Raw genomic sequence first — 26,156 nt, 5'->3', positions numbered from 1 at the left:
ATGGTGTTTTAATTATGTTTTAGTTAAGAGACATAGTTATTAGCATTGTAACTGTGCCGTATACATTATTATTATTATTATTATTATTATTATTATTATTATTATTATTATTATTATTATTATTATTATTATTATCATTATTATTATTATTATTATTATTATTATTATTATTATTATTATTATTATTATTAGCTAAGCTACAACCCTAGTTGGAAAAGCATGATGCCATAAGCCCAAGGACTCCAACAGAGAAAATGGCCCAGTGAAGAAAGGAAATTAATAAGCTACTAGAGAAGTAATGAACAATTAGAATAAAATATTTTAAGAACAGTAACATTGAAATAGATTTTTCATATATAAGCTATAAAAATAAAACAAGAGGAAGGGAAATAAGATAGAACACAGTGTCCGAGTGTACCCTACTACCCTCAAACAAGAGAAGTCTACCCCATTACAGTGGAAGGCCATGGTACAGAGGCTATGGCACCGCAGTGTAATTACAGTGTAATTCTACCGTAACTAACAAAATTTCTGCTGTCACACATTGCGTGTTCTTTAACCTAGGTATGATTTTAATGTAATTGGGGTACAATACTTTTCAATATGGCAGAGAAGAAACACGCCGTCTTCATTTTATTAACTTTAGTCTGCTATCTATTAAAGTCGACGAATAAGTGTACTTTAAAAATGAATAAAATTACATACTACAACTAAAAATATAAAAGGAATGTGGTAAAATACTATGAGTTTTAATTTCCCCTTCACATATCTAAATTCAAGAAAACAATGAATTCAATCCTTAGCCGTGTGCCACTGTCCGATTGTGTAGAAAGAATAGGCGGGAACATATTTGATTTTGATTTAAAAATTATCTATGCTATAAATAATAGCCTTTGGTATTCAGCTAATATATATTAGATACAATGAAAATAGGATATAAACTACATTTTTAAAAGTAAAAGTTACATTATAAATATCATTAAAGTTTACAAAACTTGATATCAAATTGTCAATCCCTATTTCCGAACAGTGTGTGTTTGTAAACAAAAGTTGAATTTCTCCACAAAGGTAAAATGAATTGTTATTGCTTATTTTTACACCTTGTTTCAACATTTGAATAATATTTAACATTTGATACTATGGTTGTTGTTCTGGAGTTCAATGTGTCGTTGGAGTTGCTGTTAAATGCATAAATTGTAGCACAGACTAATCATTAACCAAGAAACCCTGACCACTGCATGTGTTGGATGGCGGTAGACTATGCGTCCTTTATGTGTTAGAGTAGCCAACGAGGATAACTTTGTCCTAATCTTAGGTCAAGATTACAAAGTTTGGTAAATTTTTACGTTTTATTACTTTCAACATTGAAATATTTTGCGAAAGTTTGCTCCAAGCCTTTGTAGCCTGTCCCAATTTGTTAAGTCGCCTAGGCCTATGCTACCTTGCCAAAACCACGGCTACTTTTTCTATAGAAAATTTGTGAGCTTTTTACACGGTAGCCCAGGTTTTATTATAGTTACGAATCAAACTGTCTTGATTGATTGATATATCTAATTTGGTTAAATCTGTGTATCTTATTGCAATAAGCAGCCATACCAATAACGACATTGCCAGTTATCATAAAGTAGCCAGTGTACCGTAACTTGAACTTGGGGGGGGGTGTATGTACGATAGCGGCCACCCGTATGTAATATGTCTAACTTAGAATACAGCAGTGTAAGGGGGTCTGCAGGGGGTGTTAGCCCCCTGTTAGGTAACTAGGTAAGGACACGGTTTGTAGGTTAGGTTAGGGGGGAAAGTTTTGGTTAGTTGATGTCCATTCTTAATCAATGCTTGAGGAACTGGCCGCTGATATACAAAGGCTCCGAACTAGACTTTGTGAATAAAGGTGCTTTATTATTAGGACAATATTTGCTACATTACTGTGATTTCTAAAATTTGAAATGTGGTTTTCTGATAACTTTTAATGTTTTTGTACATTTTTGAGATACATTTACATTTGAATTCATGATAATTATTGTCATTTATAACATGTAGTAATTGAAGAATAGTTTTGGTAATATTATGGTAGAGTCCCACCCAGCCTCAGTACATAGGAGCTTGATGTTTTTCTTTTTCGCGAGCGCATGGCTGAGCAAAAACCACTAGATTATTGTTAATATTTCGATAGAGTCTAATGGCTTTTGCTGCACTCGGGAATAAAGAAAAACATCAAGCTCCAATGTACTGGGAAGCGGTAATGGCTGGGTGGGACTCTACCGTAATATTACTGTATTTTTTAACATTTAATTAAACAGGAATTTAACTTGAAGGTTAGGATGAAAAAAGCTTCTCTCCAAAGAAACAGGTGTTTCCTATAGAAAAAGTTTGTTTTTTTCAAAAATGACACTTATTTTCACCAAGTAAAAACTTAATTATCTTAGAAATCATAATCGATGGGGTTACCGTGCGCAGCTCAGCATGTACCACTTGCCATTACATAGGAGCTTGATGATTTTCTTTTTCCGCGAGCGTACGGTGGAGCAAAAACCATTAGATTTCTGAAAAATATCCCCCTTTTTAGACAGTCTAACGGGTTTTCATTTTATTCAGTGAAAGGACATTATTTACTACAGGTAAAACTTTTATCTGTTCAAAATGTTTTTCTGTCCATAACTATAATTTTACTATCATTTTATTTGTACACTGAGAGACATTTGGGTATGCTGTGAATAGGAACATATCGTCCTTGGTAGGTGTAACTAAGTAGAGGGTCATAGGAGGCAATTGACAATTTTCTGTTGGCAATGCTTATTTGAAACCCTAAAGTTTAATAATAAGTGGATTACAGAGGGAAATCTTGTTTGTCTGGGTAGCAGTCTTAGAGAGGTATGAAAACTATTGGGAGAGAGAGATGCTGCAATGCATTTTAATGTGATGTAGGGTGCTCTAAATCGCAGACTGAACCTAGCCTACTCCAGATCCTACCTGGTGCTTAGTAAAATGTGATTGAAACCCTCCATCCTTACCTAACCTGACACAAAACACTAGAAACATGAAGAAACCATCTTCACTTTCATACATAGCTCCTGGTCTTCTTTTGAGATGTATTACTTAACTAGTCTTAGCACAAAAACTGTTACCGTTAACGATTAAAAAATAAATTTTGCATAGCTGAATCATTTTTCTCTCCATTGATATACAGTATAGTTATATTTATATTTTTTATTAACTATATACAGTACTGTATGAAAGAAAGCTAAATTGTTCCGTAACTGAATACAAACCACGCTATTTACATGGGGTAATTACTTCGGCGCAGCCGATGACGAGCCATAAAGTTTTAACGAGGGTTTCCTACCCCACCGCTAGTTAGCGGGGGGGGGGGGGGGGGGGCTTGCTACCCCTCCACCCTCACACACATCGGTAATTAGTTCACTTTACTTTTGGCTCAGAGAGACGACAGACCTGTCGGCGCTCTCCTCTCTTTTGACTGCCATAATTTTTGTTTGCTTTTTCTTTCAGTGTTTGTGTGTGAAGTTGCCCTGGACTTCCTGGCCGCCCTTGTGGGACCTTTATGTCGGCCGTAGAAACAGATCCGCACTCCTTATGCCCTCAGTGTAGGGGCCAACGGTGTGATAGTGCTAATATGTGTATTGAGTGTAGGGAGTGGTCTACCTCCCAGTGGGAGAGGTTTGCCCGGCGATGTAAGAAGAAGGCCAAAAGGGATCGTTCTCCTTCCGAGGTTTCTCGGGAGAGAGAAAATCCTAGGACTTCTTCTTCCGCCGCCCATTCCTCCTCCGAAGCTCCCGCTCGGGCGGTCTCTTCCGAGAGGCCGGCGAGTGGTAGCGTAGACCGTAATGTTGATGTTGTTGACCGATCCCGTGGTAAGGGAGAGGCCACTGACTACCATAGCGAGGCGGCTGCCCCTCCCCCCTTGGAGGAGGTCTTTATGTCTAACAATGATCTTTTTCAGCTTTGGGCTTCCTTGGGGCTACAGGGTTCACCCTCCTAGGAGGTCCTGTTTGACATGATCAAACGGGGTGCGGCCGCCGAACAATCGTCAACTACAGCGTAGATCCTCTGTCTGTAGTTGACGTAGTTGTTTGGGAAACATCCCATGGGTCTGTCCAAACACCTGTTCCTGTGGCTGCGGTAGCTAAAGGCTCTGTCTCCCCCTCCGAACATACTTCGAGGGAGGAGCTTAGTCCTACGGTCTCTCCTTCCACTGAGACTCCCTCTCGGGGGAGTTCTCTGGTAGAGACGCCTCTTCGGAGGCCCCATGATGGTCAGCTTGCTGATCCAACGGCCCCTCGTGGGCATATAAGGCGGAAGGCTCGCCCTCTCCTTCGCCGTAGAGGTCTTCCTTCTCCCTTTAAAGGGGTTAGGAGGCGCCTCTTCGGCTCGTCGTCCCCACAATCCTCTGCGGAGGAGACGACTCGCCGCTCTCCTGTCCTGCCAGCTACCACCCTAGACCTCTCCGGGGATCGTTCGCGATCCCCTTTGGAGGATGGTCGTCCTTCGGGACAAGGGTCTCCTCAACCATCTACATCTAAGGCTGCTGATGCGCTTTACCCGCCCCCTGAGTCTGCCACTGCGCAGTCTCCAGGCCCTTCGGGGTCTCGGGGACTTGAGCGCAAAACTGCGCCTCTCGTCCCTAAGCTTAAGGCTCTGCCTGCGCCCGATGCTGTTGTTCCTGATGTTGCTGATAAAGTGCTTCGGCGCTCACCGTTAGGCGTTCGCGCCTCAGTTCCTGTTAAGGCACCCACGTGTCCACCTTTACCAGCGCTGCCGCGCCCCCCAGTTCCTGTTACATCGCGCGCGGTCCAAAAGGTTCCAGAGTCGGCGCACAGGTGCCCACAGGTTCCTGCGGACTCGTCGCACCCCACGTGGGAGAAACGTGACGCGCGTTCGCCCCCAGTTCCTGTTACATCGCGCGCGGTCCAAAAGGTTCCAGAGTCGGCGCACAGGCGTCCACAGGTTCCTGCGGACTCGTCGTGTCCCACGGGGGAGAAACGCGACGCGCATTCGCCCCCAGTTCCTGTTACATCGCGCGCGGTCCAAAAGGTTCCAGAGTCGGCGCACAGGCGTCCACAGGTTCCTGCGGACTCGTCGTGTCCCACGGGGGAGAAACGCGACGCGCATTCGCCCCCAGTTCCTGTTACATCGCGCGCGGTCCAAAAGGTTCCAGAGTCGGCGCACAGGCGTCCACAGGTTCCTGCGGACTCGTCGTGTCCCACGGGGGAGAAACGCGACGCGCATTCGCCCCCAGTTCCTGTTACATCGCGCGCGGTCCAAAAGGTTCCAGAGTCGGCGCACAGGCGTCCACAGGTTCCTGCGGACTCGTCGTGTCCCACGGGGGAGAAACGCGACGCGCATTCGCCCCCAGTTCCTGTTACATCGCGCGCGGTCCAAAAGGTTCCAGAGTCGGCGCACAGGCGCCCACAGGTTCCTGCGGACTCGTCGTGTCCCACGGGGGAGAAACGCGACGCGCATTCGCCCCCAGTTCCTGTTACATCGCGTGCTGTCCCAAAGGTTCCAGAGTCGGCGCACAGGCGCCCACAGGTTCCTGCGGACTCGTCGCGCCCCACGGGGGAGAAACGCGACGCTCGTTCGCCCCCAGTTCCTGTTACATCGCGCGCGGTCCAAAAGGTTCCAGAGTCGGCGCACAGGCGCCCACAGGTTCCTGCGGACTCGTCGCGCCCCACGGGGGAGAAACGCGACGCTCGTTCGCCCCCAGTTCCTGTTACATCGCGCGCGGTCCAAAAGGTTCCAGAGTCAGCGCACAGGCGCCCACAGGTTCCTGCGGACTCGTCGCGCCCCACGGGGGAGAAATGCGACGCTCGTTCGCCCCCAGTTCCTGTTACATCGCGCGCGGTCCAAAAGGTTCCAGAGTCGGCGCACAGGCGCCCACAGGTTCCTGCGGACTCGTCGCGCCCCACGGGGGAGAAACGCGACGCTCGTTCGCCCCCAGTTCCTGTTACATCGCGCGCGGTCCAAAAGGTTCCAGAGTCGGCGCACAGGCGCCCACAGGTTCCTGCGGACTCGTCGCGCCCCACGGGGGAGAAACGCGACGCTCGTTCGCCCCCAGTTCCTGTTACATCGCGCGCGGTCCAAAAGGTTCCAGAGTCAGCGCACAGGCGCCCACAGGTTCCTGCGGACTCGTCGCGCCCCACGGGGGAGAAACGCGACGCTCGTTCGCCCCCAGTTCCTGTTACATCGCGCGCGGTCCAAAAGGTTCCAGAGTCAGCGCACAGGCGCCCACAGGTTCCTGCGGACTCGTCGCGCCCCACGGGGGAGAAACGCGACGCTCGTTCGCCCCCAGTTCCTGTTACATCGCGTGCTGTCCCAAAGGTTCCAGAGTCGGCGCACAGGCGCCCACAGGTTCCTGCGGACTCGTCGCGCCCCACGGGGGAGAAACGCGACGCTCGTTCGCCCCCAGTTCCTGTTACATCGCGCGCGGTCCAAAAGGTTCCAGAGTCGGCGCACAGGCGCCCACAGGTTCCTGCGGACTCGTCGCGTCCCACGGGGGAGAAACGCGACGCTCGTTCGCCCCCAGTTCCTGTTACATCGCGCGCGGTCCAAAAGGTTCCAGAGTCGGCGCACAGGCGCCCACAGGTTCCTGCGGACTCGTCGCGCCCCACGGGGGAGAAACGCGACGCTCGTTCGCCCCCAGTTCCTGTTACATCGCGCGCGGTCCAAAAGGTTCCAGAGTCGGCGCACAGGCGCCCACAGGTTCCTGCGGACTCGTCGCGCCCCACGGGGGAGAAACGCGACGCTCGTTCGCCCCCAGTTCCTGTTACATCGCGCGCGGTCCAAAAGGTTCCAGAGTCGGCGCACAGGCGCCCACAGGTTCCTGCGGACTCGTCGCGCCCCACGGGGGAGAAACGCGACGCTCGTTCGCCCCCAGTTCCTGTTACATCGCGCGCGGTCCAAAAGGTTCCAGAGTCGGCGCACAGGCGCCCACAGGTTCCTGCGGACTCGTCGCGCCCCACGGGGGAGAAACGCGACGCTCGTTCGCCCCCAGTTCCTGTTACATCGCGCGCGGTCCAAAAGGTTCCAGAGTCGGCGCACAGGCGCCCACAGGTTCCTGCGGACTCGTCGCGCCCCACGGGGGAGAAACGCGACGCTCGTTCGCCCCCAGTTCCTGTTACATCGCGCGCGGTCCAAAAGGTTCCAGAGTCGGCGCACAGGCGCCCACAGGTTCCTGCGGACTCGTCGCGCCCCACGGGGGAGAAACGCGACGCGCGTTCACGCACGATTCCAATTTCAGCGCTCTCCAACACGCCCCACGGGGGAGAAACGCGATGCGCGTTCGCCCCCAGTTCCTGTTACATCGCGCGCGGTCCAAAAGGTTCCAGAGTCGGCGCACAGGCGCCCACAGGTTCCTGCGGACTCGTCGCGCCCCACGGGGGAGAAACGCGACGCTCGTTCGCCCCCAGTTCCTGTTACATCGCGCGCGGTCCAAAAGGTTCCAGAGTCAGCGCACAGGCGCCCACAGGTTCCTGCGGACTCGTCGCGCCCCACGGGGGAGAAACGCGACGCTCGTTCTCCCCCAGTTCCTGTTACATCGCGCGCGGTCCAAAAGGTTCCAGAGTCGGCGCACAGGCGCCCACAGGTTCCTGCGGACTCGTCGCGCCCCACGGGGGAGAAACGCGACGCTCGTTCGCCCCCAGTTCCTGTTACATCGCGCGCGGTCCAAAAGGTTCCAGAGTCGGCGCACAGGCGCCCACAGGTTCCTGCGGACTCGTCGCGCCCCACGGGGGAGAAACGCGACGCTCGTTCGCCCCCAGTTCCTGTTACATCGCGCGCGGTCCAAAAGGTTCCAGAGTCGGCGCACAGGCGCCCACAGGTTCCTGCGGACTCGTCGCGCCCCACGGGGGAGAAACGCGACGCTCGTTCGCCCCCAGTTCCTGTTACATCGCGCGCGGTCCAAAAGGTTCCAGAGTCAGCGCACAGGCGCCCACAGGTTCCTGCGGACTCGTCGCGCCCCACGGGGGAGAAACGCGACGCGCATTCTCCCCCAGTTCCTGTTCCATCGCGCGCGGTCCAAAAGGTTCCAGAGTCGGCGCACAGGCGCCCACAGGTTCCTGCGGACTCGTCGCGCCCCACGGGGGAGAAACGCGCGTTCGCGCGCGATTCCAACTTCAGCGCTCCTGCGCTCTCCAACACGTCCCACGGGGGAGAAACGCGACGCGCGTTCGCCCCCAGTTCCTGTTACAGCGCACGGTCCCAAAGGTTCCAGAGTCGGCGCACAGGCACCCACAGGTTCTTGCGGACTCGTCGTGCCCCACGGGGGAGAAACGCGCGTTCGCGCGCGATTCCAACTTCAGCGCTCCTGCGCTCTCCAACACGTCCCACGGGGGAGAAACGCGACGCGCGTTCGCCCCCAGTTCCTGTTACAGCGCACGGTCCAAAAGGTTCCAGAGTCGGCGCACAGGCGCCCACAGGTTCCTGCGGACTCGTCGCGCCCCACGGGGGAGAAACGCGACGCGCGTTCGCGCGCGATTCCAACTTCAGCGCTTCTGCGCTCTCCAACACGTCCCACGGGGGAGAAACGCGACGCGCGTTCGCCCCCAGTTCCTGTTACAGCGCACGGTCCAAAAGGTTCCAGAGTCGGCGCACAGGCGCCCACAGGTTCCTGCGGACTCGTCGCGCCCCACGGGGGAGAAACGCGACGCGCGTTCGCGCGCGATTCCAACTTCAGCGCTCACGCGCTCTCCAGCGCACCCAGGTGTCGCCTTGGAATCATCGCGCTCACCAAAAGATGATCGCGCTGCAAAGGAGGTTTGGATGCGCGTTCGCGCGCAGTTCCTGTTCCAGCGCCCACGCGCTCTCCAACGCGATCACGTGTTGCGCCGAATCAGCACGTTGCTCCAGAGATGGCTAAGTCAGCGCACAGGCGCTCACGGCCCCCTCTAGAACCGCGCGAGTCTGCTGCCGATACTATCGGGCGCCACGCTCATCTAACGCGTCCAGTTCCAGCTACGCGCCCTGTGCCTGTGTTCAAGGCAACCTCGGGCGCTCCAGAACTTCATCACGCTGTTCGCAACACGCGACCTCCGAAACAGCGAACTCCGGTGAGACCTGTTCCTGATGCGCGCTATGTGCGCCGCCAATCACCAGCGCAGTTAGCGACCTCACAGGCGAATAGACCGGCCCTTCCCGACCGTCGCCCGCAGGTCTCTCGCGACCTTGCTGCAATTCTATCGCCCTCGCGGCGAGTTCTTCCAGACACGCGCACAGGTGCCCCTGTCATCTCGCGCCCTTCAAGGTCACACCAGGTCGCTGCGCGCCCGTGCGTTTGGCCAGTTCCTGATTGCCATACACCGACACCGTCACCGTCACCCACGCGCTCTCGCGGCCTCATTCCGGCTCGCGCTCACAGATCGCTAACGCGTGACCGCGCCATCGCTCCCTCGCGCCCGCCCCCACTCACACGGGTGCGTGCGCGCGCGATTTTCCAGCATCGCCCGTCCAAGCGGGTGCGCGCGCTATTTTCCAGCATCGCCCGCCCATGCGGGTGCGCGTGCGCGATTTGGCTCGTGGTCGCGATTTTCCAGCTTTGCGCTACCCTTACGCGTGCGACCCTGTTCCGGGCACGGTTCACGAGCCCCAGCGCGACCGCCTACAGATGGATTCTCCCTTGTCGCGCTCCCCTCCCCGCAAGCGCAAACCAGCGCGCTCGCCAGAAGGGGGCCGCTCCCCGGGCAGGTTTAGGGATTCTTCTTTTTCAGCCCAGAAGGCGAACAATCGTTTGTTGACTCCTCCTAGGGATCCTTCGATCCCCTTCCCTTCAGAGGGAGTGTCTGACAGCGCCACTGTCAGTCAACAGCCGTGGTTCGATACCCTCCTCAGAGCTCTTGTGCGGGCGATTAAGAGGAAGAGAGGAGTCTCGCCCGTGGATCCTCCTCCGAGACCTAGGCTGCCCCCTCGCAGATCCTTAGGCAAGGTTCCTACTCCACCTCAGACCTTCTCGCCCTCCCCTGCGGAGGTGGAATACCCCTCCTCGGGGGAGTCGGTCAAACAGGAGGACTTCCCCATCGCACCAATGGAGGAAGTTCATCCCCCTTCCGAGAGGTCTCCTCGTCTTGAGGTGGAGAAGGACCTGCCTCCTTCGCTTTTGGAGTCCTGTATCCCGCCCAGGAGGGAATCTAAGGACTCTAAGATTATTCCTAAGTCGTCGGCCAGGATCAGACAGGAGCAGCCTAGGGCGGTCGAGGATGCCCACGTGTCTCCCAGGAAGAGCCCTTGGGGACAGGAGACTTGGCTGCAAGTCCATCAGGAGGCGAGCGCCAGGAGTCGGAACATGCATTCTGGCAAGTCCTGACCCTCATGAGGAGTCTAAACGGGATCCCAGATCCTGAGGTCCCTCCTCGTGAAGGGAAGGACACAGTTCTGGATCGTGTCTATGGCACTCAAAAGCCCTCTAAGGCCAGTGCAGCTCTGCCCTGGTCTCAGGGGATGAAGAGTTCCAGAGATAAGATCGAGGGACAACTCGCGGAGCTTGCTTCCTCCAGCAGGTCGAGTGCCGGGAATAAGCTCCTCCCTCCTCCTCGAGTCCATCAGAGGAGGTATTTCTAGATCCTTGAGGAGTCTTCTCTGAGTCTTCCCCTACACCACTCCGTGGAAGAACTCACAGGGAGAGTTTCTCTTGAGAGACTCTCCAACCGGCACGTGTCCTTCTCGGCCACTGAGATCCAGAGTCAGGAGAAAGTCATCAAGTGCGCCATGCAGGCCACTTCATGGCTAGACATCTGGCTGGGGTCTCTGGGCATCCTGGTGCGGTCCGAGGATCTCTCCAAGGAAAGCACCAGGAAAGCGCTGGAGACCTTCCTCCTCTCGGGCACTCGGACCATCGAGTTCCTGTCCCACCAGGTCGCGAGCTTGTGGGCTAACACGGTCCTCAAGCGTCGGGACGCGGTGGCTGAGAGGTTTCACCGTAAGGTTCCCAGCGCCGAGACTAGTAGGCTCAGACACTCTTCCATCCTCGGTAAGAGTCTGTTCGAGCCTAAGGACGTGGAGCTCACTGCCAAGAGGTGGAGGAAGTCCAATCAGGATTCCCTCATCCATAGGGCCCTGACATCAAGGCCCTACAAGCCTCCGGCAGTATAGCAGCCCCGCCCTGCCAAGGACACGAAAAAGACAACCGTAGCAGCGAAGCCCAAGGTGTCTAAGCCCTTTCCTGCCAAGGGCAGAAGGGGCAAGAAGTCCTCCAGGGGAAGCAAGAACCCTAGAGGTACCGGCCGAGGCCGGAAACGTTAGGGGTGGCAATCCCCCTGCATGTCCACCAGTGGGGGGATGCCTTCAGAGTTGCGCAGCAAGGTGGCAGAAACTCGGGGCGGATACCTGGACGATCTCTGTGATCTCTCAAGGGTATCACGTCCCGTTCACGGCATCTGTACCTCCCCTGACAGCGGATCCAGTGTCGTTGAGCTCTCTTGCCATGGGGTCGGCAAAAGGGCAGGCCCTTCGGGCCGAAGTCCAGACCATGTTGGAGAAAGACGCGCTCCAGGAGGTCGTGGACGGGTCCCCAGGCTTCTACAGTCGACTCTTTCTTGTGAGAAAGGCGTCTGGAGGCTGGAGACCAGTCATCGATCTCTCGACCCTGAACGGGTTTGTCAAACAAACTCCGTTCAGCATGGAGACAGCGGACACGGTCAGGCTTGCAGTGAGACCGCGAGACTTCATGTGCATACTGGATCTGAAGGACGCGTACTTCCAGATCCCGATCCATCCGTCTTCAAGAAGTACCTCAGATTTTGCCTAGATCACAAGATCTACCAGTTTAAGGTGTTGTGTTTCGGTCTCTCCACAGCGCCTCAGGTGTTCACCAGAGTCTTCACCATCATCTCTTCATGGACGCACAGGATCGGCATCCGTCTCCTTCGTTACCTGGACGACTGGCTGGTTCTGGCAGACTCGGGGGCATCCCTTCTCTGCCACCGAGACAAGCTCCTCGAGGTTTGCCGGGATCTGGGGATCGTGGTAAACCTCGAGAAGTCTTCTCTGCAGCCCTCTCAGAAACTGGTATATCTAGGCATGATCATAGACACCAATCTCCACAAAGCCTTCCCATCAGACGAAAGGATAGCAAGGCTGAGGAAGGTCGCGAGACCTTTTCTCACTCGAGAAGAACTCCCAGCCCAATCGTGGCTTCGTCTCCTCGGCCACCTCTCCTCTCTAACACGTCTCGTCCCCAACAGTCGCCTCAGGATGAGATCCCTTCAGTGGCGACTGAAGTCCCGGTGGAGTCAAGGACTCGACTCCCCGGATATCTTGATCCCTATGGGATCTGCGGAACGGTCGGACCTGGAGTGGTGGGTGGCAGACGAGAACCTACGAGAGGGAGTGGATCTTCTCGTCTCCTTCCCGGATTTGATGTTGTTTTCGGACGCATCAAACAAGGGGTGGGGGGCCCACGTTCTGAACCACAAGGCCTCTGGCCTGTGGTCAGAATCAGAAAAGTACCTTCACATAAACCTGCTGGAGATGGAGGCCGTTTTCCTGGCCCTTCAAAAGTTCCACCAAGTCCTGGCGGGTCACTCCGTAGTGGTGATGAGCGACAACACCACGGTGGTGGCTTATATCAACAAGCAGGGAGGTACCTTTTCGGAACTGCTGTCCCATCTTGCAGTAGAGATCCTGAGATGGTCTGAGGTCCACTCGATATCACTTACGGCTCGCTTCATTCCAGGCAAGAGGAATGTGCTCGCCGACAGTCTGAGCAGAGCGACGCAGATAGTGAGTACCGAGTGGTCTTTGGATCCTCGGATAGCCAACAAAGTCCTGACTTTGTGGGGTTCCCCGATTGTGGACCTGTTCGCTACGGCGTTGAACACCAAGCTTCCGCTGTACTGCTCCCCAGTCCCGGACCCCAAGGCCCTCTGGCAAGATGCCTTCCAACAACGGTGGGACAACGTCGACGTGTACGCCTTTCCCCCGTTCTGTCTGATGAGGAGGGTCCTCAACAAGACCAGAACATCGGTCAATCTCTCGATGACCTTGATAGCTCCGCTATGGCATCACGCAGAGTGGTTTCCGGACCTTCTGCAGCTCCTCACGGAGATCCCGAGGGAACTCCCTCCACATCACGAGCTACTCAAACAACCACACTCCATCATCTTCCACAAAGCCGTAGCTTCGCTTCGACTTCACGCCTGGAGACTATCCAGCATCTCCTCAAAGAGAGAGGATTTTCGCAACAAGTTGCGGAAAGAAGGTCTGGCCACCTGCACAGGTCATCTGCAGGAGTCTACCAGGCGAAGTGGCGAGTTTTCTGTGGTTGGTGCCGTGGAAGGGGTCTCTCTCCCCTCGATGCCACTTTACCAGCAATAGCGGAGTTCCTTGTGTGTCTGTGGGAAGAAATGCGCGTTTCAGTCTGGGCAGTGAAAGGCTATCGCTCAGCCTTAAGTCTTGCCTTCAGGCTCAAAGGAATGGACATTTCCTCCTCGCTGGAACTGTCTCTGCTCATACGGAGTTACGAACTTACCTGCCCTCAGTCGGAAGTGAGACCTCCTCCTTGGAACGTGGTTCAAGTCCTCAGGCCAAGCGAGTCAGCGAACTGCATGGTCTCTCCTACGACGTCGCCCATTCAAGGGGATGGGGGGAGGTAACGTTCAGCTTCGTCCCTGAGTTTGTTGCTAAGACTCAGAACCCGGGAGTGCCGGACCCTAGGTTCGACTCTTTCCAGGTCTCGAGTCTTCGTTCTGTAACAGATGACCCAGACCATCTCCTACTATGCCCAGTCAGGAGTCTGAGGTTGTATCTGAAGAGAACAGCTGCAGTCCGGCCCCAGGTGCGAGCCTTGTTTGTTAGCATCGGGGCAACGAAGAAGAGGGTCACCAGAAACACCATCTCGGCCTGGATCCGCAAGGTAATCCACCTGGCCTTGAATTCTGACCCTCCCCCGTCACGGCGCCCTAGGGCGCATGATGTCAAGGGCATGGCTACGTCCCTGGCCTTCAAGAAGAACTTTTCTGTGACGCAGGTCCTGCAAGCTGGGGTCTGGAAGTGTCAGACTACCTTCACGGCCCACTACCTGCAAGACGTGACACACAGGAGGCTCGATACGTTTTCTATCGGCCCTGTGGTGGCTGCACAACAGCTGGTCTAACCTCAGGCTCCTAATTGGACAAGTAGCAGAAGGTTGAGGGCATTGTTACCCGGTTTTAGTCTGTGTGAATGAAAAGATCTGTCTGGCCCTTTTCTTTTCTTCATCCTCTCCTCCCTTGGAGAAAAACAGCATCCTGGGTCCTTTGCACAGCTGACCTCGAACCTCTGCAGGTAAGCCATGCTTCCTTGTGTTCCTAGTATTAACTTGTAATACTGTCATGTCCCCATACCCTGACGAGGTGTATTGGGTAGTCCTAGCCTAGATTTCGTTATAAAGAACTCCAGGGCAACTTCCTAGGACGTGTCACTGCTCACCTTCACACACAACTTACGTAGGCCGCAGCAGTCCTTGACTGCCTGCGAGGTGCAGGGACCCCAACCCTGGAGTTGCTTCATGAACTCGGGTTCGGGGCCCCCGGGCAAGCCCAAGGCAGTATGGCAGGGGACTTACCTCCCTTCCTAAGGGTTGAGTCACCCCATGTAAATAGCGTGGTTTGTATTCAGTTACGGAACAAATGACAAATTCGTAGATAATTTGTATTTTTCCTAACGATACAAACCTAGCTATTTACAGTTATGTGCCCGCCAGCCGTGTCCCCCAAGATAAGTCCTACCTCTAAGTAAAGTGAACTAATTACCGGTGTGTGTGAGGGTGGAGAGTAGCCCCCCCCCGCTAACTAGCGGTGGGGTAGGAAACCCTCGTTAAAACTTTATGGCTCGTCATCGGCTGCGCCGAAGTAATTACCCCATGTAAATAACTAGGTTTGTATCGTTAGGAAAAATACAAATTATCTACAAATTTTTCATTTTACTGGAAATTGCTAGATATGTAAAATGTCCTATGGGGCTAAAGGATCCTTGGAGGTAAAATACAGCTTATGGTGTTCAAAGGATTAAAATCTATTGCTTCTGTAGCACAGTACTCATTTTCAGAAGTTAGGTACTGATACCTCCAAATATAATGCTCTTTCGTTTTCGAAGTCATCAAAAGATTTTTTTATCTATTTTTTATCTAGGATTATCAGAAAAACATTAGCTACAGTATTTATTAAGAATAGTCTACCTCTTTATACAAATTGTCATTTTAAAAGCCTTCGTACAGTATATCCAAATTTTAGGTTCTTTCCTAAATAGATATTATTTTTGGTAGTTATGAATTACCAAACGCCAACAACATATTGTTAAAGAATTTTGAGGGTTAATCCCAAATCATTAATAAGTTATTAAAATGACTGAGAATGCTCAGGAGACCAACCATCACGCAAGACGAGATAGTGGAGAAAAGAGTGAGGGGCTGAAATGGCAAAACTAATGGGCTCTGGTCAGTTTTGCAAGGAACATCACCTTAAGCATACAATTCCCCTCTTCTGGAGAATTGTTGTAGAAGAAAAAGGAATAGCATCACAACAGATAGCATGGCAAAGAAAGAAAAACTTTAGAACAAACTGTATGCTCTTACTTGGATAATTGTTAAGAATGTGGTTCCCATGAGATCTAAGATATGAATATTTATTTGTTCCAACACGGAGTACTTACCTCGAACTACTTTCTTTGGAGTATCTGGGATCTCCTCCCAACCGACCAGAGTTTTGTGTAGTCTACCCTATACCCATTTTCTATGAGGGGTAACCTCAGGCGGAGTGATACGCGCCCTGAGGCTAACCCTGGGTCAGAGAGCATGCTTGCTTAGGTCTCGACCTCCAGTAAGTTCTCTGGTCGCATCGCGATATCATCTCGCCGCTCTCCTTAATCCCAGTGTGATTCTTTGTGTCCCCTTCCCCTTTGTGTCTCACATGGTTCCTTTGTGCTTTTCCTTTTGCTTTCCCTGTGCGTTCTTGTGTCTCGTAGTGCTTCCTACTGCGTTATGGAGCATCCCCGCTGTTGTCCTGGGCCTATGGCTGGTAAATCGTGTTGAGCGTTTCTATCGAAACCGGAAGTAGACCCGCACTCCTTGTGTTCGTCGTGTAGGGACAGTGTATGTTCCCCTATCGCCACGTGTCCGTAGTGCGTGTCCTGGAACGAGGTGCAGTGGGTGCGTTATGGCACCAAAAAGTAGAAGGCGATGAAGAAGTCGCCTAGGAAGTCGAGCATCGCTTCTTCCCTTGCTTTGCCAGGCGTGTCGTTGGGCCGAGCTTCCCTGCCACCCTCCCCTACCCAGAGTAGGGGACGAGGTAAGTCCGTTGCGGGGAAGAGGCCTGTGGCCCTTCCCCAGGAGTCTGAGCTGCAAGATAGTGGGGTTGTGGCGTCTTTCCAGGCAAGAGTGGGGCCGGAGGGAGGGTCGGGAGTGTGTGTGGGGGACGGAGTCCTGGTGCAAGCAGGGCACATCTCCTCTGATGACCCTATGTGGGGGAAAAATGTCCCTTATTCTTCTCCAGCCTCCTGGGCTTGTTTTTCTGGAACTTCTGCAGCCGAAGGTACCGCTGAGAAGGAACACTCGCCGACATCGGACCCCCTCGTGTGGGTACCCCCGAAGACACCCTTCAGGTCCCCGCTGAGAATGGAAGAGGGCTTCGGTTCCTGGTCCCCCACTGAAGAGCGTCCGCTAGCCAGACCACCGCAGCCGGTCGAGCGTCGAGGGATCCCTCCTACGTCTTCGCGGGAGTCGGCCCCGCCTAAACGGGCCTACAAGTCGTCGGGTTTGTCAGTCGAGGCTTTTTCCTGCTCCTCGGAGGACGAAGCCCGGAGAAAACACAGAAGGCATCGAGAGAAGTCCCGCAGGAGGCACTCCCGTTCCCGCTCCCGCTCCAGGTCTCGCCACGGGAGAGGACATTCCGGATCCCCCAGAAGGAAATGGAGGAGAATTGGCTCCCCAGACGAGGAGTGGGTGGTTATACCTCGCAGCAGACTGTTGGAGTTAGCAGCGGTCCCAGGCTCTTCAGGTTGGCGCCCTAGAGCCCGTTCACCGGGGAGGTACTCTTCCAGTAGCAGATTCGACCGGCGGTGGGAGTCGTCGTTCCAGGTCCCAGCAGACAGGCATAAGTCCGTGAAGGTTCCGGCTCCATCCGCCCAGCGGAGAGAGTAGCCCCTTCGTTCTGGCAGCCGCGTCCAGACCTCCAAGACATCCCTGAGCCGTCAGGATCGTGAAGGATGGCTCCCCTCGTCGAGTAGACCCGCAGACACGTGGTCCTCCGTGAGGAAGGATAGACCGAGGACGGAGGCCTCCGTCTCGACGGCTATGCCCGTTCTTCAACCAGAACCCCAGGAGATGGAGAGGACTAAGGCCTTGGCTTCTCCCCGTACGGAGGCCTCCGACGTAGGTGCCCCGTCGCATGCATCAGTTCGTCCTGCGGAGGGGCTGGACGATCATGGGGAGGGCTCTGCAGCGGAAGTATCAGCCTATCGCAGAGTGATAGGCCTGATCCGGAGACACCACAGGCTAGACGAGCCCGAGCCCTCCTCCAAGGAATTCTGGCGGTCCAGTCTCAACAGACTGGTGGATGCCCCCTTCCAGCAGAGACCCTCCCTGGCCCTTCCGCAAGCCAGGGATGTGAAGCTAGGTAGAGCCCACGTAGATAAGATTGTGGCCAACCACGCCGAGGCTCCCAAGAGTCAGAGTTCCTCCAAACTACTGCAGGGCCTGAAGTCCCAGAGCAAGTTCTACCTTCCAGAGGGCCACCGTGCAGGCGCATGTACCCTGGAGCCTGCACTCGCCATTTTGGGACAAGTAGCTGCAGAAGAGAGAGCCTCGTCAGCACCAATCTGTTTCTCTCCTGCAGAAGCCACCATGATGGAGGAGATTGCGAAGGACCTGGTGAACGTCTCCTCCTGGCTGGATTGGTGGGCTTCTACCCTGGTGGGCGTCTAGGCATCGTACGACCTCACGGTCCCAGAAAATCAGGCCTTACTCAAGGAGCTGATTAGCTCGGGAGGTAAGGCCCTGAAGTTTCTCTCATACCAGTCACTAGCACAGGCCGCCAACTGGGTCCTACGGAGGAGGGACACGGTCCTTAACAAGATAACCAGACGGCTCCCCGACAGGGAGACGAGGTCCCTGAGAAGCCTAACCCTGTGGGATGACTCGATTTTCCCCCTGAAGGCAGCTGAGGAGTCGATTGAAAGGGTCAGAAAACTCAAGGACCAGGGCGATCCCAGACCTACCCCAGTGAGGAGGCCCGTGCACAGAAAGTCAACCTCCGATGTTCCTCCGCCATCTCGGGCTACTCCTAGCCAGACCAGGAGAGACACCCCCTACTACGGCCTGGTCACAGTTATCTCAGCCCTCCCGTAGGGGAGCAGCCTCAGCTCAATCCTCCTATAGGCCTTCGTATGCAACGTCCAGAAGAGGGCGTTCAGGCCGCGCCTCTAGGAGAAGATAGGGAGGGAGGCCCCCTACTCCTGCCGAAGCCTCAGGTGGGGGGATGCCTCAAACACTCTTGGCAAGCATGGAAAGACCACGGAGCAGACCCGTGGACCGTGGCAGTCGTGAAGGAAGGGTACAGGTTACCCTTCCTAGCGGAACCCCCACCTCTGATACCAGATCAGCAGGCAGGGTGGCTAGCCCCCAAGGACCCCTTGAAAAAGACAGCCCTACAGGAAGAAGTCTCAGTGATGTTGACAAAAGGAGCGATGGAACCAGTCAAGGACCCTGGTCCGGGGTTCTACAGCAGGCTGTTCCTGGTGGAGAAGGCGACAGGGGGCTGGAGACCGGTCATAGACCTCTCAGCCCTCAACAAATAAGTGTGCAAGACCGACTTCAAGATGGACACTCCGAAGTCGGTCTTGGCGTCCTTGAGGGAAGGGGACTTCATGATATCAGTAGACCTCAAGGACGCCTACTTCCAAATTCCAATTCATCCATCCAGCAGGAAGTACCTACGGGTGAAATGGGGTACCCAGACGTTGCAGTTCAAGACCCTCTGCTTCGGGCTGTCCACAGCCCCTCAGGTCTTCACCAGGGTCTTCACGACGGTTTCAGCATGGGCACACGAACAGGACATTCGCCTGATTCGGTACCTAGACGACTGGTTGTTACTTTCAACCTCAGAGGAAGTACTGAGGGAACAAGGTACGAAGCTTCTGCGGTTCTGCAACGTCCTGGGTATCATCATCAACCTGAAGAAGTCCCAGTTGATACCCTCCACCAGGATGACCTACCTTGGAATGGTTCTGGACTCCCGGTTGGCGAGAGCCTTCCCCTCCGTGGAGAGATTAGACAACTTAGACCGAGTTGTCCGCCCCTTCCTGTCGAACCAGCCCAGGAGAGGGAAGGACTGGCAGAGACGGATAGGACACCTTGTGTCATTAGAGAAACTGGTCCCCCAGGGCAGGCTGAAGCTCGTAGAGGTCCAGTGGAATCTGAAGGAGAACTGGAACCAGAGGGACTCCCCCCACAAGGTGATCCCGGTGTTCCTGGAGACGAAGGAGGTCCTAGAGTGGTGGTGCAGCAGGTCGAACACCCTCAAGGGAGTGCCTTTCGCAGCCGACCCTCCGGAGATGCTCCTGTTCACGGACGCATCAAAGGAGGGGTGGGGTGCCCATCTGCTCGGACGGTCAGCAAGAGGGACCTGGACGAACGAGGAGAAAGCCCAGCACATAAACGTGTTAGAGATGCGGGCAGTACGAAGGGCGTGCCTGGAGTTCGTTCATCTACTCCAGGGGAATACCGTGGCGTTGATGTGCGACAACGCCACGGTAGTGGCCTACATAAAGAAACAAGGAGGACTAAGATCGAAGGAGTTGTGCGTCCTCACGTTGGAACTGCTGGAATGGGCCGAAGTAGAACAGATCAGGATCTCAGCACGGTTCATTCCGGGAAAAAGGAATGTCCTGGCCGACGGCCTCAGCAGGATGGAACAAGTAGTGGGTTCCGAATGGTCCCTGCACCCAGAAGTAGCCAAAACCATCATTCTGAAATGGGGGTCGCCGATGATGGATCTCTTCGCAACGAGGTTGAATGCACAGCTCCCCGTGTTTTGTTCTCCTGTCCCAGACCCAAGAGCGGCGTTCGAGGACGCCTTCCAACATCCCTGGGACAACCTCGACGTTTACGCCTTCGCCCCCCTTCGGGATGCTCAGACAGAAGGGCGGACAACCTTTGGATGACTTTGGTAGCGCCCTGGTGGCTGGAGAGAGAATGGTTCGTGGATCTAAAAGAACTGGCACGACTTCCCCCTTGGCCCCTTCCAGAAAGGCCAGACCTTCTTCGGCAACCACATTTCCAAAGGCTTCACGAGAACCCTCGGTCCCTCCATCTTCACGCGTGGAGGTTATCGAGCGTCTCCTGAGGAAAGAAGACTATTCGTCGGGGACGGCAGCGAGGATGTCAGGCTACCTGAGACGATCATCGGCAGCAGTCTACCAAGCAAAGTGGGCCACCTTTACTAAGTGGTGCGCCTCTTAAGAACATCAGGCCCCTGAGGGCCTCCATCTCGGAGATAGCAGACTTCCTGGTTTATCTCAGGGACGTGGCCAACATGTCCATCCCGGCCATCAAAGGAGTTTGGGCTGCTCTGGGTCAAGTCTTCCTCCTGAAGGGCATCGACCTAGGATCCTCCAGACATCTATCAATGCTCATTAAGAGCTTCGAACAATCGTGTCCCCCGCAAGCCGTTCGGGTGCCACAGTGGGACGTGGGTAGGGTCCTGAAGTTGTTGTCAGAGCCTCCCTTCGAACCCCTAAAGGACATCGTGGACAAGGATCTCGTCCTCAAGACGGTTTTCCTATTGGCATTAGCTTTGACGAAACGAGTAGGGGAGATACATGGACTGTCCTACGAGGTCTCTCACTCGAAGGGCTGGCGGGAGCTCACCTTCAGGTTCGTGCCATCCTTCGTTGCGAAGACCCAGAATCCGGCCGTGTGGAATCCCAGGTTTGAGGGGTTCTCAATACCAGCAATTCCTCGTTCAGACAACTCTAAGGACTTGCGTCTGTGCCCTGTCAGGGCCGTAAGGAAATACTTAGAGAGGACAGCCAGACTTCGGCCCGAGATCAAAAGTCTGTTTGTGTCCACGGGCCTGGTGAAGAAGCCGGTCTCGAAGAACACTATCTCCTTCTGGTTGAGGCAGGTGATCATCAGGGCCTATAGTAAAGTGGGTATCCCCCGGCCAGGAAAGCCCAGACCCCACGACATTAGGGGTCTGAGCACCACGTTAGCGTTCGAGAAGAATATGGCAGTGGGCCAAATCCTGAGAGCAGGCACCTGGGCTAACCAGTCTACCTTCACTGCTCATTACCTGAAGGACTATTCAAGAAAATCCCTGGACAGTTTCTCGATAGGTACCATCGTTTCTGCGCTCCAAACGGTTTAAAGGTCTAGCCCCAGTGATAACCACGGGTAGAAAGTACAAGAGACACAGGTTTGTTCCTTAACCCCCTTGTCCCCCCCCCCTTTTTCTGCTTAAAATGGTCTCAGATAGGACTCTGAGCCAGGATACAAGGACCCCTACTTTGAAAGGACATGGCTCCAAGGATTTCTTTCAGAGGTGAGTTACTTAGACACTAAGATGAGTTTTTTGTGTAGTTTCCCCTATTCTCGTTTTTCCTTGGGGTCATCAGGACCTAGCCTCCTATCTAGGTCTTTGGATTTATCTCAGCATGGTCTCAGAGGGTTAAGGCCACTCCCACCTCCTAAAGTATAAGTCTCTTAAGAAAGTAGTTCGAGGTAAGTACTCCGTGTTTGAACAAATCACAAATTTTTAAGTAATTTGTATTTTTCCTAACAGTACTTACCTCGAACTACTTTCGGGTAATGGCCCGCCCTTCCTTCCCTGAGTGCCTTGGAATTCTTAGAGACCTAAAACTACCAAGAACTTACTGGAGGTCGAGACCTGAGCAAGCATGCTCTCTGACCCAGGGTTAGCCTCCGGGCGCGTATCACTCCGCCTGAGGTTACCCCTCATAGAAAATGGGTATAGGGTACAGTAGACTACACAAAACTCTGGTCGGTTGGGAGGAGATCCCAGATACTCCTAAGAAAGTACTTCGAGGTAAGTACTGTTAGGAAAAATACAAATTGCTTAAAAATTTGTGATTTTTTACACAAAAAAATGCAGTTTGGTAGCGTCATTGTGTTATTATGGTATACAATATTGAACTGGTTTTGAAAATACAGTATCATGTTTTTCAAATGTTAGGCATTATTAACATTCATTTCAGTCTTATATTAATTTGGTTATAGAAATACTTTGCCTCCCTTAGAGTGTTACAATTTTTTTTTCTAATGACAGTTTATTATGCATTGGGTACTAAATTATAATTAGGTAATGTGTTGTTCAAACAGGTGAGTTTCTTACTTTGTTAGGCATTGTGAAACTTTATTGGTTTACAACTTCAAAGCATGAATTTTTATATTTTTTAAATTTTCTTTATCACAGAGAAATATACAGTTCGTAATGCATTATGGCTGGTTTTGGGCTGGAGGAAATTGGCATTCCTGGAGGAGGATACCTGAAAGAGTCCCTCACGCATTGCACTGACCCTCTTAAAGCCATAGAGGAATTTCAGGTTTGTTATCGATTTTGATATTCTGACTAGCATCATTAATCATTTATTACATAGTAAATTATATATATTTCAATACAAAACTCATTTTTGCATGAGCCAGTCCTATGAAGTTAACACTCCAAAGATATACATAGAATAAAGAAAGGTGATGCCCAGTGCCTATCTAACTAAGGCAAGTGACCCCTGCCTGTCCATGCTGATTCCAGTAAGATATTTCGCCATGCATCGAGAGTGTCCCCATCAGGTGATGTTGCTTTCATGGCACATAGTACCACTAGAGATGGTTATTCATTCTGCTCTGTCTAGCCAGAGCACACCTGTCATTTACTGCTCTAAGGTTGAATGAAGTTTTTTGTTAATGTTAATTTTCCCATTTGGTTTCACTTGCTGTATGTATTTTTTCTAATCTTGAGTGGCCTTGTGTTCTTTGATTTTCTAAATTGTTAGTTGTCAATTTATGTTCTGTAAATATGTATGTCCCTGGATGATTGGTAACTATAAGTACACCTATCTCCTTGAAGAATTGCTTTTCATTGTTTTGCATACCTTTGAGTGAACTTGGTGTCTCTCAGTGTATTTTCACTGCTTTATCTCTTATTTATTTTCTAATGTTATTTATCCTACCCTTTGTTTATTTGCTTACAATTTTTATTGTGGTGAACAAAATGAGACATAGTATTTGATTACTTTACTGTATATTTAAGCTTCCATTTAATAGAATATAAAGAAATGAATAATAGTAAGTTGTTCCGTAACTGGAATACAAACGTATGCTATTTATTAGGGGTATTACTTTCGGCGAAGCTGAAAGGACGAGCCATTAAACTTTTAGCGAGGGTTAACTACCCATTCGGCTAGTTAGAGGGGGGTAGGGGGAGTAGCTTGCTACTGCTCCCACTCATACACCTGTGATCTAGCTCGCTTTGCTTTTGGCTTTGAGGGTAAACGGTCGTTGCCGCTCTTCATCCTCGCCAGGTTATATTTTGGACTGCCATAAATGCTTTTTGTCTGTGACTTCTCTTTAATAGTGTGTGTTTTTGTTGACTTCTGCCGACCATACGTACCTGCCTTCGACTTGAAGGCTGGCCCTGCAGTACCTTCATGACGGCTTTAGACACCGATCGTCACACCCTTTGTCCCGCCTGCAGAGGTCAACTGTGTGATAGTAAAAATAAGTGTAGCGAGTGTAGGGAGTGGTCTGCCTACTAGGGGGAAAGGTTTGGGCACTGACGGAAGAAGTCAAAGCGCGATATTTCTCCTTCGAAGGTTTCTTCAAAAGGGAAAAATTCTAAAGGCTTCTTCTTCCACTTCCCGACCTTCCTCTGAAGCTCGGGCTCATTCAGTCTCTTCCGAGAAACCGTCGAGTAGTAGCATAGGCTCTTTAATTGATGGTCAATCCGGTCCTCGAGAGATGGTGTTGCTTCCCCTAGCGAAGCAGCCCCACCATTCCCCCCCGGGTGAGGCCTTGTTTATTTTCTCCTTTTATTCAGGTGTGGTCGTCCTTTGGGGCTTCCGGGTCCGCCCTCCAAGGACTCCTTGCTGCCGTTCATCAACTGTGGGGCTAGTGTGCAGTCTTTGTTGACTTCGAAGGTTGATCCTCTGTCATATGTCGACGTTGTTGTGTCTGAGGCGTCTTCTGCTGCAGCTGCCGTTGTCTCTGCCCCTTCAGAATCTTCAGCTGTTTTTGCTGACTGCGCTTCCCCTGTTCCTGATCATCCTTTGTGGGGGAAGCCAAGTCTTTCATCGTCTCTCCTGCGAGTGTTACTCCTTGGAGGAGGAGTTCACTCATAGAGACTCCTCTGCATAGGACTGCTGCTTCTAAAGGTCAGCATGCTGATCCACCGGCCCCCAGGAGGCGTCATCGATCGCAACAATACAGACCTTCGGCTGGGGGGCCAGTGCCCTGCAACGCAGCAGTGCACCAGCGCTCACCAACAACTCGTCACCAGCTCTCACCAACAACTCGTCAGCGCTTTCCAGCACGCCAACGCTTTCCAACACGTCAATACTCTCTAGCGTGTCAGCACTCTCCAATGCCCCAGCGATCCCCTAATTGCCGGCGCTCTCCAGTGCGTTCACGCCGTTGAAAACATCAGTGTTTACTGGCTTTCCAATTTACCCACGCTAGCCTGCACACCTGCGCTCGCCAGATCGACAGCGCTCTCAGTTGCGTCTGTGCTCTCCTCATCAGTGCTCTCCAGCTTGCCAACGCTCTCCTGAATAGCAGCGCTATCCAGCTCGCATGCGCGCCCGTTCGCCCATGCTCACCTTCGCTTGCCTTTGCACCAGCGTTCTCCGGCTCGCCAGCACTCGCCTGCATACCAGCGCTCTCCTGTGTGCAAGCACTCTCCGGCTCGCCATCGCTCGCCAACACGTCAGCACTCTCCTGCGCTCTTGCACAAGAGTCAAAAGGAACAAAAGGGTAAATGTTTTGACAGGTCACCATCGCTCCATTCCCCTCCCTGCAAACGCATTAAAGTGCGTGCGCCAGGAAAAAAGGGGGAAGAGGCTTCACAGAAGGGTTCAAGATCCCGAAGATTTCATTTTCGGGATCCACGGCATCAACCATCGGATGAGACTCCTCACAGAAATCCTTTGATCCCTTTCTCTTCATAAGATCTTTCTGATAGTGCCACCGTCAGCAAACGGCCTTGGTTCAGTGCCTTGGTCAGACCAGTTATGCAAGCAAGCCTTCAGGCCTGCTTTCTCATCTTGTTTTAAGAATACAGTACAGTACAGTGAACCCTCGCTACTTCGCGGTTCGACCATCGCGGATTCACCACTTCGCGGATTTTTTCCATAACCCATATATATACAGTAATATATATATATATATATATATATATATATATATATATATATATATATGTATGCATGTATTTATGTATATATGTAGGTATGTATATGTGTATACATATAAATATATATATATATACACACACACACACACATATATATATATATATATATATATATATATATATATATATATATATATATATATATATATATCTATATATCTAAAGTAGGAAGATGTGATGTAGTTCTAAGGGAAAAGTATGGGAAATATGTCTGGGTAATGAGCAAAGCTCTACCTCCAGTTTGTTTCTACATTATGTTCAGAGATAAATGTAAACAAAACATTGGTTGCCATTTTTTATCGTGCTTTTTAGCATGTTTAGGAAATGCATGATATAAAATCACCTTTAATATTTGTGCCTGTTTTAGTTTAGGGTACTGTAGTACATGCATTAAGTGTTCTGTACATTAAAGGGTAGTTTGTTAACAGTACTACGTACAAGGGAAGGTTTTAAAAGTCTGAATATACATGTTGAATAAATAGGTAAATATGGTGTCACTACTTCGCGGATTTTCACCTATCGCGGCCGCGACTGGAACCTATCTACCGCGATAAACGAGGGTTCACTGTAGTAGATTTTGCTAGTGGCTTTGATACTCATGTAGCCTAGTGCTTCCGTAATATGACGCCCCTCCCCAAAAAAAACGTTTTACACTTATTGGCAGACCTCAAAATGGGAGTGAGTTGGTAAGTGGAGGTTTGCCAAAATGCAGAAAATCTTTCAACTTTACTCTTTAGAAAATGTTTTTGTTCCGACACA

The 26,156-nt window shown here is 52.0% G+C and overlaps 1 protein-coding gene across 1 annotated transcript in view; it reads left to right on the top strand.

Annotated features, from left to right (window-relative positions):
- The first annotated feature begins 926 nt into the window (after window positions 1-926).
- Window positions 927-26,156, top strand: part of NELF-B (negative elongation factor B) — a 105,459-nt gene continuing 80,229 nt past the window's right edge. The window contains exons 1-2 of the mRNA XM_068360753.1: window positions 927-1,068; window positions 22,407-22,536. Of these exons, the coding sequence (XP_068216854.1) occupies window positions 22,432-22,536 (105 nt within the window). The 5' untranslated portion in view covers window positions 927-1,068; window positions 22,407-22,431. The remainder of the gene's footprint in view (window positions 1,069-22,406; window positions 22,537-26,156) is intronic.

This window comes from Palaemon carinicauda, chromosome 37 (assembly GCF_036898095.1).
Source record: "Palaemon carinicauda isolate YSFRI2023 chromosome 37, ASM3689809v2, whole genome shotgun sequence".
NCBI lineage: Eukaryota > Metazoa > Arthropoda > Malacostraca > Decapoda > Palaemonidae > Palaemon > Palaemon carinicauda.
The sequence above is the reverse complement of the archived record's forward strand: the minus strand, read 5'-3'. Positions and strand labels throughout refer to the sequence as shown.